This window comes from Helicoverpa armigera, chromosome 31, assembly GCF_030705265.1.
Source record: "Helicoverpa armigera isolate CAAS_96S chromosome 31, ASM3070526v1, whole genome shotgun sequence".
Classification (NCBI taxonomy): domain Eukaryota; kingdom Metazoa; phylum Arthropoda; class Insecta; order Lepidoptera; family Noctuidae; genus Helicoverpa; species Helicoverpa armigera.
Genome location: NC_087150.1, coordinates 742,603 through 753,056, shown reverse-complemented (window position 1 = coordinate 753,056; position 10,454 = coordinate 742,603). Strand labels below are relative to the sequence as shown.

Here is a 10,454-nt window from a genome sequence, read left to right as displayed (position 1 = left end):
GACCTGATGACTATGGGACCAACTGGCAGCTATTCCGAGTCGAACAAAAAAAGAATCACGTAAATCGGTCTATAAACCTCGGAGTAATCGATGTGTATGTGTAACCTCCTCCTTTTTGGGAAGTCGGTTAAAAATGGAATAATTTTATCAAATTAGTGTATTGTCATCGGTCCTCAATAAATCTACAAAGTTTGAACGAAATCTGGCCGTTTAAAGTGGGTCAAAATCGCGCCGAAAGATGTCGGTTACAAACAAACATACAAACATACAAACCTACAAACATACAAACATACAGGTGAAGCTAATAAAAAGCGTGTAAAAAACACATCTTTTGGGAGAACGTTCCTTCGTACGCTCTCGGTGAGTGGCGATGAGAAGTTTTTGTTAAAAAAATATATTAAATTAAATAAAGATAGTAATTCTACCTATATAATACGTTTTATAGTAATGTATGATAATTTCCCACATAAAATGACAATAGCATATTATTTCTTTCCCATAGGGCAGGCAGGCTAAGGTCTTTTGATTTTGGGATTAGAGGTGAGGACACTGCACTCTGGTACATGGTCCGAAAGATGATTTTTGGATACGACAAAGGTAAAAAACGTTCGTAACTTACCAATTGGACCAATGGGCAGCAAGTGTACGGCTAACTATGGTTTGGCTTCCGTTATATAGTTAAATGGTGCAACCACGGTAGTACTTATTAATTCCATGGGTGCAACTCACTCTTACTGAATACCATAGTGGTTAAAATTTAACTATTTATTGAGGGTAATGCCAACTTCCAAGTTAATTAAAATATATAAATAAAACTATCAATTACAATTAGATTTAATATTCTAAAGTTTATGGCAAAAAATCGGTAGGATTAAATGGATGTTCTTTTTGCATTTTAGCCATCTGCTCATGATACTCCTGATACTCTGGTGCCTCCACGTAAGTAAACACCTTGTTTCCTTCACGTCTGATTGCAGGTTTGTTTGAAGCTGTCGGCCTGTCTTCTTCGTTGCTGTCCCCGTTTTCTTGTGTCTTTTGTTCTGACTTATGTTCTTCCTCTGTGTCTTGCGCCTCAGCCTTTAGCTCCTCGGTTTTCTGTTCTCCATTGCCCTGTTCTCCAGAGTTTGGTTCTTCAGATTTCGGTTCTCCAGTAACCTGTTCCACAGACCCCTGTTCTTCAGATTTCGGTTCTTTAACCGGTCCTTTGTGTTCTTTGGTCTTTTCTTTGCGTTTTTCGGTCTTTTCTTTGTGTTCTTCGGTCTTTTCTTTGTGTTCTTCGATCTTTTCTTTGTGTTCCTTGACCTTTTCTTTGTGTTCTTCGATCTTTTCATTGTGTTCGTCAACTGGTTCTTTATTTTCTTCAGATCTATAGACGTAAATACTGTCGTCTTGATTATCAGCTGCTATCTTATTCTCATCGATGTTGGGTTCGGTTTCATCTCGACTCTTCAACGTGACGGGACTAAATTCATCCTTTTCCTTCATTATGTTCATGTTCTCGTCTGAGCTGCTTTTCTCTAATTTTCCTACACCTTTCTCATCTTCCTCAGAAGTTTTTTCAGTCAAAGGTGGGACGATCTTCACATCGTCGTTCTCTACGCTAGAAGATTCCGGGTTTTCATCTTCCGTACTATTTCGGTCATCAACGTGACCTATTGCGTGTACTTCGTTCTTTGCTATACTTTTGAATTCCGGTCGTGAGTTTTGAGTGTCTATAGTATCGCGCCTGACCTCCTGATCTTCTCGTTGGTGATTATTCTTGTTGTTTTCTTTTCTTTCAGTATCCATATTGTCGTGGGATTTGACGTGTGACTTGTCTTGTTTCTTAGAGTCTGAATCTTCGCGGTCATTGTCTCTGCTATCGTGACGCCAGCGAGAATTGTCATCCTTGCTCGCTTCTCTCTCAGTTTTGCTCGAACTATGTTGTTTCTTTTCAGAATTGTCTTGATGAGTATGTTCTTCTGCTTTTTTGTCGTGATCTCTAGATTTCTCCGCTGATACTTCGTTCCTTTTAGGCTGGTCAGTTTTTTCCGAACCCCGGTCGCTGAAAAGTTTCTTCTCGTAAGCGTTCCTCGTTAGATATTTGTACTTCAGCTTGAGGCTGTTTGACTGTGAAGTGTTTTCGTCCATCATCACAGCCTGAGTGTCAATCATACCTTGTTTATCTTGGCTGTTGTCGTTTCTTAGCTTAATATCGTCTGATGAATCAGCTTTCATGGCTATTTCATGGTCTCTGCTCGGTGGTTCCCGATGGCTTTTTTGCGGGTTTTCTATAGTTTTATTAATTTTGTTGACCTCTTTTGTGAATCTCTGAAGCCGAGCCGGTGAAGTTTCTATGTGCATGATCCTGACTGCAGCTTTATCAGCCACCTTTTCAGCCAATTCATCAAATTTCCGCGATGCAAGCAGTTGATGTATGAAGCCATCTATATCATAAGTTTCTCTACTTGATTTGTGTCTCATAGTGTTGGCTAACATTTTCATGTTACATAGATGCGCTATAACTGTAAGAGAAACAGTTATTATAGCTTATATCAGATATTTTAATTCAGTTTAAATCATTTTTTGTTTAGCGGTCAGATTCTTGCAGGCTTGGAGGAGATATTTATACATTTATTGACATGTATTTTATGTCCTATCTTGATTTAATGAGAAAAAAATCATTCGCTTGAGCGTTAGTTAACTAATACGACAAAATACTTTACTCACAAAAATAATGTAAAATCACATATTTCATATTAGTTTTTTACTTAACTAACATCCGTGCCTTTGATAGTGACTTGCTATTTTGTTCAACGACCGTAAGAACATAAAAAAATGTAATAGTCATAAAACATAATGTTTTGTGATAAGCCAGACTTTCATACCTACTGGCTTAATGAAATAAATATGATAGTGAAAAATAAGGAATGCAGACTAAATACGTTTTGGACCACGGAATATTTCTGTTCCGTGTTTTGTACCCAGCAGGAGCTCCTCTAGTTGGTGACTTGTGAAAAAAAAATTGGTTGCCTGGTAACACCAATGGCCGCTGGCGGTGTATTTCAATTTTCTACCCACTTCGCAATAATATTGTTGCATAAGCAATTTAATACTGGGAAGACGGGTTTTAAAGTCATACCAAAGTAAAGTATCATAGATGAGTATAGTACTGAAGTGTCGGGAGATAGACAGTGCAGTTTAAAGTTAAAAAATGTCGGTCCCGGCGTTAAGACAGCCTAAAAAAGTTCACATCGAAGAGAAGAGAACTCCAATATCATATGCGGAGCCGCAAAATTATTTAATAGTAACTTTAAATGATGGGCAGAAGCTTGTAGTCTCTTCTGATGCTTACCACGGTATGTTGACGGCGGGAGAGCTGTTTCGTTGTGTATTTTGTGAAACAGAAATGGTCAGAGACTTAATTTGCAAAGAGCGTCACAAAAGTTCGGAGAATCATAGAAAAATCCTCGAGAGTTACCCTCATGTTGAAGAATTTAAGGAGAATTTGATCAGAAAGGTTTGTTTTAGTTAGAATATTGCTTTTTAGAGTAATTTTTTTCCGAAATCCGGGATATCAGCCTGTTGCTATGGAGATTTTTGAGTACCTGCTTCTTGGTGATTTTACGGCCAGTTTCTTCATCAAAAGTTAAAGTTATGGCTAAAGTAATGTCTAAAGTAAAAGTAACGGTTAAATTTGTCTATTAGTTTTGCTGTCACTTTAGCCTTGAAAAAACGAATTTGACCGTTACTTTTACTTTAGACATTACTTTAACTTTTGATGAAGAAACTGGCCGTTAGTCTGTTAAACAAGTCGTTATTTACACCATATTATAATTTACAAACCATTAATGCTGTTCCTAAAATAAGTAGGTAATACTGATCACTCATACTAAACCGTTTTGAAAAATTCCTTCATTGTTGAAAAGCAACTCTTCCTGAGTAAGATAGGCTATATTTTTATCCGGGTGCGGGCAGTAGTTCCCATGGGACACGGGTAAAACGGCGGGAAAGCAGCTAGTTAATTATCAACTACAAACAACTTTAAAACTTTTTTTTTTCTCTTCACAGTTAAGCGGAGGAGATCATTACTGTACAGTCTGTAATGTTATAGTAACATCTCATTTCATACACAAGCACATCTCATCGGACGTCCATCAACGTGAACTGCAAATGGCTTTGGGACGAGCAACTTCATACAAACCGTTCAATTAAACAAATATACTATATCTATGTCAACATCAAAAGTAGCAGAACAAATCAAAATCCATAACTTGGGTTCTTGTGGTTGTCTGGGTAACTGGGTTGAGGAGATCAGATAGGCATTCGTTACTTGTTAATCACTGGTACTCAGCTGCATCCGTTTACTGGCAGCTGACCCCAACATTGGAACAAGGCTTTGGAAGATGATGTTGAAATTAAAACTTTCAAAAGTCCCTACATAGTAAATTTTACTTAAGTACCATTCATCAGAAAAAGTATGAATTTATGAATACTCTAGTAATTTTCAATAACACATGTTTAGCGGTTTTGAGAGATTTGTTCAGATACTTTTGATGCTGATTGTACTAACATACTGTAGAATAGAAAAAAATAATAATCAACTTCCCAAAAAATTGATTTTCTAAAGATATGAACTGATTTATGAATTACCCGATGGCTGGTCCGTCAACTCCTGTGTGAATCTGCTGAACCAATTTTGATGAGACTTGGGACTATAATATGCTAATTTAATTGTCTTGTTTCCCATCATTTTCCCATGAGAACTACTACCTATATGGGGATAAAATATGGCAAATGTTACTTGGGAAAAGTGTAGCTTACTGTGTGAAAGAATTTAGATTATCCTTGAGTAACAAATGCTATATTTTGTTCAGATATAGAAATAGGTTTCCCTGGGATACAACTGGTAAATAATAGAACAAATGATTTAATCGTAATTTCGAATATTGAGCTTTTTTTGTTTCTCCCTCTGTCAAAGTATGTTAGTATCTAAGTCTGCTAACTGCCATATCCAATATTCTATCTCTTGACTCGCTTACGGGTCCGTTCAGACCGGCTTTTGGCTGCGCGAGCACTAAAGAGCATGCAATCGGAGCCAAGCGTCGAGAAAAAGGATGTGATCAGAGCCGGTCAGCTCCTCTTATTATTTCACACCAAGCGCCTTTGGGCATTCTTAGTGCACATGCAAAAATAAACCTTACTACAAATACTAATAACTCGGTTTTCAACATGTTAAGAGTTTGCTCTCCTCTCCAAGCCCCTACTAGATACAGAATTTTTACATTTGCCCCTAATGAGTATTGTCAAATTCCGACCTCCAGTTAACAAAACATCAGATAGAAAGAATATTGGGAACTAACTTAAACTGTTTTGATAATATATAATTTATTTAAAATTGTTTGTGGTTTTATTTATTTGCCTATAGCTAAAAGGCAGTTCAGTAAAGGTAAACAAGACTTAGGACTTTTTACACAGATACATAGACACTGCTTCTAATAATGATTCAATTAATCAAGCAACAGAAATGTTTGTATTTACATTGATTTGTTACTGCAATTTATTTTTAAACTTTGGGTGAATCTGGTTAGACTGGAAGCCGACCCCAACATAGTCGGGAAAAGGCTCGGAGGATGGATTTTATTTTTAAACTGAGTTTTTATACTTACGTAACAAACCATTTTTTTTGCCGGTATATTTTACACTACACAACATACCTTTATTTACATGGATTTTCTATTTACCCCTTGCCTTAGAGAGGGCAAGTAAAGCAGGCGTCCCCAAATTATTAACAGTTGCCATTACAATTCCACATCAGAGGTTTTCAGGCAGATTTAAGAAAACTTGGACACCAGGGCTTGCTAGATAATTAAACCTGCAGCCCACTCGATGAGAAGAAGCTATTTCGTAGAAATAATCACAGGATGTCTTGTAAAGCTTACAATAAATGGTGCAACAATGAAACTAAAACTTTTTAAACACAAATTTATTATAACCTCTTTCGTTTCTTATTCTTAGACTTTTTCTTAGTATTCTTCTTGCCGACTTTGTTGATTTTAGCGATTTTCCTCTTGTGTAGCCATACGGGATACTGTCCATTTTGATCTTTCAATGTTTTTGTACTAAATACTCTTTTCTTACCGTCGTCATCGACAACCACTTTTTCGTCATCGGAACTCATTTCGACGTCCTCGTCTTCCTTTTCGGGTGGCTCCTCAACTTTTTTCTTGTTTTTCTTTTTGTTTATAGCTCCAGCATCTAAGAATATCACTTGGTCAGACTCCATAACCTCGTCCGTGGTAGTTTCTGGTTTATCTTCCTCTTTTACGCCTAACATTTTCTTCAAACGCGCCAATTCTTTCACAGCATAACGTTCGCGCTTTATGGCTCGGCATTTGCGCTTCCATCTGCTTCTCAGGGATTTTGCCATCGTGTTTTAATAAACAAAAATATTTTTGCGCGACGTGCTTTTTGACGCAAAGCACATGAAAGAGCGAAATGTCAAAACCAAATTGACAAGTCAGAACTGACACTAGCAGTGCTGCCAGGTCTTCTTTTATAGAACCACACCACACAGTATAAAGATTTCTATACTTTTTTTTATTTATTATTAGGTATATTATAGTTTGTTTATTTCATGATTTACATTGATATTTTATATATTTACAAAATGTCTTTAAAACTATCAGAGCCCAAAAAAATATTTCGTCAGTTAACTTTTCAAAACACTTATTGGAATCTACGTCGAGGTTTAATTTAAAACCGTTATCACTTAAGTATTAAATCCTGATGTTAATTAAATATATTGTATCGTTTCAACTTTTGTCAGTTCATGAAACATATGTGAGATTGTAGCGATTGGAACGCAACGCGCCATCATTGTTTACGTACTGTAGTCGTACAACTTAGAGTTTTGGTGTTTCACTGGTTTATAATAGTGCGGTAGTCTAAAATAAGTCGTTCAAAGTCAAAGTGTAGTCCTCTATTGTGAGTGCGTAAGTGTATGAGCTTAATTTGTATCACAAAAATGAGCTGGAGAGCGGAAAATATACAAATATATTCGTGTGTTTGCAATATAAAGTTGCCAGAGTAAAGAATATAATTACCACCAAAATGTTAAATGTGGATTGAAATCAATTACTTTGCACAAATATTTTTAGTATGAGCCCTGGGTTAATTGAAAAAGGCACATACAGCTTGTTACCAGAAGCCAGGTTCGAAAAACTTAGTCGATATGAAACTGTGAAACTTCAACCCGTTCAAAATGTCTGACCAACCGTCTATCGTTGACCGAAAACGGTTTTTCACAGAAATAGATGAGTACTACAAAGACATTAAGAACAGCGTTATAGAAAACGATATAATAATAACCAAAAATAAATGGAGCCCTGAGGAAATTCAGAAAGTCATAAAAAAAATTGAGAAATGCGACGACGAAAAATCAAGCGACAAACGCAGGTCAAACTCGGAAAATTTGTCGTGCAATTATAAAGTCGTCGAGGTTTATGGAAAGAAGGTATTAGTGACTAAGAATGAGGAAAATGAGGAAGTACAAATACTTGCACCTGAAGACTATTATGACACGATTTTTATGGCCCACATCAGCGCGCAACACGGAACAGAGGACACAACATTTGAGATTCTGAAAAAGAAGTATTTAATACCACGTTTTGCGGTACAAATATTCATTAACCTATGTAAAATATGTGAAGCAAAAAGAAAGATTTTGATCAACAAAGTTCAAAAGCCAATAGCTGAGTTTACTAAAAGAGGTCAAGTAGATATTATTGATTTCCAAAATTCACCGGATGGGGAATACACATGGTTGTTACTATATCAGGATATTGCCACAAAGTTCTCTTTCCTGCGTCCATTAAAAACTAGCTATGAAGGGGAAGTCGCTGTGGAAGTTCTAAAAATATTTTTGGAAGTCGGCTGCCCTTATATTCTACAAAGCATGAGGCTGCGCAAGTTTACGGTGTCTATAATAAAATGCCTAGAAATGTTGTGGCCTGATTTGAAAATTGTTTATGGCAGTGTGAGGGACATTCAACAAAGTATTGAGAGAATAGAAAGGATAAAGTCTATGGTTCTAAAGTGGATGGCTGATTACAAATCTATTTCTTGGTCTATCGGCTGCTATCAAGTTCAGCTAAAATGGAATACTCAAGTCTTAACTAATCCCGATTGTGAGGACTTTTATATTGAATACACTCCATTTAAAGCCTTTTTTGGCGTCGATCCAACCCTTGGACTTTCTCACACTAGTTTACCCAAAGACATCGTATCTCAGTTAGAGACTGAAGAGGATTTGGAAAGAGCTCTTCGTAACATAAATAAAGGGACACAAAAGACTGATATTAAAGAAAAACCAGTTGAAAAAACTGTAAATACTGACACTAGTGAATTTAGTGGATACAAGTCAGATGATAAAGAAGACATAACATCATCTCTGACTGAGGAAATCGATGATATTAAACCCGAAGCATTTCCAATTTCGGAGGTTTCGCCAATAGACACCGCAGAGTCTTTGGAAACAAAGATTAAAGAAGAATTTCTCGAAAACGATGATCTAGAAGAAGCAGAGAGTTTTGTAAACGATACTGATGTAAAACTTGAGCAAATCTTGATATGTGGTGTATGCGGTAAAGATACAACAACTTCACAAACGTGTATGGCTTGTAAAAAAGTAGTTCACGTGACATGTAGCGTGGTCTCAAAAGATGAGGAAGGATATTTCTCAAAGTTGCTTTGTAATAACTGTGATAGTGAGGAAGAAGGACAAAGCAAACAAAACACTTTAAAAAGACCAGCAAATGAGGAAGCTTCGTCTTCAAAGAAATTTAAAGACAGCAACGTCAAGTTGCCTGTACTTATAGATGCCGCAAAAACTACTATAGTTCCTGTGGACAACTGTGAAGGGATTGAAAATGGTTTAGACAAAAACAAACTATACATAGTTGGTACTGCATCTGAAATACTAAATAATATATTGCCACAAAACGAAGTTACCGTTGCCGCCGGACCATCGCAGGTCTGTTCTTTTATCTTCTATATTCTTTGTTCACTTTTCGTTGTAATTTTATTGCTCAAGAACGGGCTTATCTGTCCAAACCAAATGATAAGGCTTTGTTCAGACTACTTAATAGATGGTTTATGTGAAGTTAGCACAAAATCGGGCGAGCGGTTCTTCATTTATTTGCGTAGCGAAGCACGTGACGGGCCGCTAGTTTACGTATATACTTAATAGACTCGTTGGTCTAGTGGTAGCAAGCGCGACTGCTATTCGATTCGACATTCGGTTCGATTCCCGGGTCGGGCCGGAATCGCTTCGTGTGTTTTATAAACCTTCACAAAGCAGTCCGTAGTCTGGAAGTTGGTGACTAATTCACCCGTGTATCGAAGAGCACGTTAATGTTGGTCCTGCGCTTGATCTCTCTCCGGTCGTGCCGGATTACCGTCCCATGGGGCTATGAGAGTGAGGGTATAGTGAGTGCACTTGTATCTGCGCAAATGCTTGTGCACTTGCGCAGCTGGCTGATCTCCTTTTTATCTCATGAACCGTGATAGTTAGAGAGCTGAAATTTTCACAGATGATGTATTGTTGCCGCTATAACAACAAATACGAATCTATGAGAACTAGAATTAAATAAATATTTTGGCGGACTCCCATACAACAAACATGCGGACACCCATATAAATCGGTACGGAACGCTTCGTGCGCGAGTCCGACTCGCACACGCGTCGTGGCCGATAATTGGCTAACTGCGGATTAACAAGCTATCTATACGTTGTTTTGCGATCGGAGCTTGAATTTTAAATATGTTTATTCCTTTTTCAGATGACATTGCCGGTTGCGACAGTAGCATCAGTAAAACTCTCTCAGATAAAGTATCAATGTAACTGCAGGAATCTTCAGAACGGGCGGTGCATAGAGAGAAGTTGTTTATGCAAAAGAGTCAACAGAATGTGTGATGTTAAATGTCATGCTAACGTGCCATGTGCGAATAAGTAAACTGAAATCTGACATTTTCTCATTAAATAATCGATATTAATATAATAAAGAGGCGTATTTGTTTGTTTATTTCTCTATACCCCAATGGCTCCGAAACTAATGAAGCAATTAGAAAAAATATTTTACTGTTGGAAGGCTACGCTATTCCCGAGTAACATTGGCTTTATTTTATCTGGTTATTCGCTGAGACTAAATAATTATGCATAAATACTAACGTTGCCGCTGAGTCGTATGCGGAGGAATGAGTACCATGTTGTGAGGAAGGTGATGATCATGAATGCGGACAGATAACGATGGATGGATTGTGTGAAAGTCGACATGTCTAGAAAGAACGTTACCTACTTGTGAGATGACGGCAGACAGAAGAACATAGAAGAGAACGTGATGCGTCAACCCCAAATAAAAATAGGTATAAGGTCAGGAGAATGATGATGGTGCCGTTGCGCCGTATGTATGACAT

At 37.3% G+C, this 10,454-nt stretch overlaps 3 protein-coding genes across 3 annotated transcripts; 1 reads left to right on the top strand and 2 right to left on the bottom strand.

Moving 5' to 3' along the window:
• Nucleotides 1-812: 812 nt before the first annotated feature.
• Nucleotides 813-2,800, bottom strand: LOC110380281 (myb-like protein X). The gene is made up of 2 exons (XM_021340224.3): nucleotides 2,710-2,800; nucleotides 813-2,504 (listed from the first exon to the last, which is right to left on the bottom strand). Exons 1-2 carry the CDS (start codon nucleotides 2,735-2,737, stop codon nucleotides 850-852), a joined length of 1,683 nt encoding a protein of 560 aa, XP_021195899.3. The 5' UTR covers nucleotides 2,738-2,800; the 3' UTR covers nucleotides 813-849.
• A 3,150-nt stretch (nucleotides 2,801-5,950) lies between these two features.
• LOC110380269 (protein LLP homolog) lies at nucleotides 5,951-6,500 on the bottom strand. The gene has a single exon (XM_021340206.3). The coding sequence runs from the start codon at nucleotides 6,407-6,409 to the stop codon at nucleotides 5,969-5,971; it is 441 nt and encodes a 146-aa protein (XP_021195881.2). The 5' UTR covers nucleotides 6,410-6,500; the 3' UTR covers nucleotides 5,951-5,968.
• A 211-nt stretch (nucleotides 6,501-6,711) lies between these two features.
• LOC110380268 (SCAN domain-containing protein 3) lies at nucleotides 6,712-10,046 on the top strand. The gene is made up of 2 exons (XM_021340205.3): nucleotides 6,712-9,013; nucleotides 9,821-10,046. Exons 1-2 carry the CDS (start codon nucleotides 7,244-7,246, stop codon nucleotides 9,992-9,994), a joined length of 1,944 nt encoding a protein of 647 aa, XP_021195880.3. The 5' UTR covers nucleotides 6,712-7,243; the 3' UTR covers nucleotides 9,995-10,046.
• The last annotated feature ends 408 nt before the right edge of the window (nucleotides 10,047-10,454 follow it).

Excerpts from the sequence above, each read along its gene's own strand:
- LOC110380268 (XM_021340205.3), top strand. The coding sequence starts at position 7,244 with ATGTCTGACCAACCGTCTATCGTTGACCGAAAACGGTTTTTCACAGAA. Across the intron at positions 9,014-9,820 it reads TTGCCGCCGGACCATCGCAG|ATGACATTGCCGGTTGCGAC; the intron begins GTCTGTTCTTTT and ends TTCCTTTTTCAG.
- LOC110380281 (XM_021340224.3), bottom strand. The coding sequence starts at position 2,737 with ATGAAATATGTGATTTTACATTATTTTT. Across the intron at positions 2,505-2,709 it reads TGTGATTTTACATTATTTTT|TTATAGCGCATCTATGTAAC; the intron begins GTGAGTAAAGTA and ends TTTCTCTTACAG.
- LOC110380269 (XM_021340206.3), bottom strand. The coding sequence starts at position 6,409 with ATGGCAAAATCCCTGAGAAGCAGATGGAAGCGCAAATGCCGAGCCATA.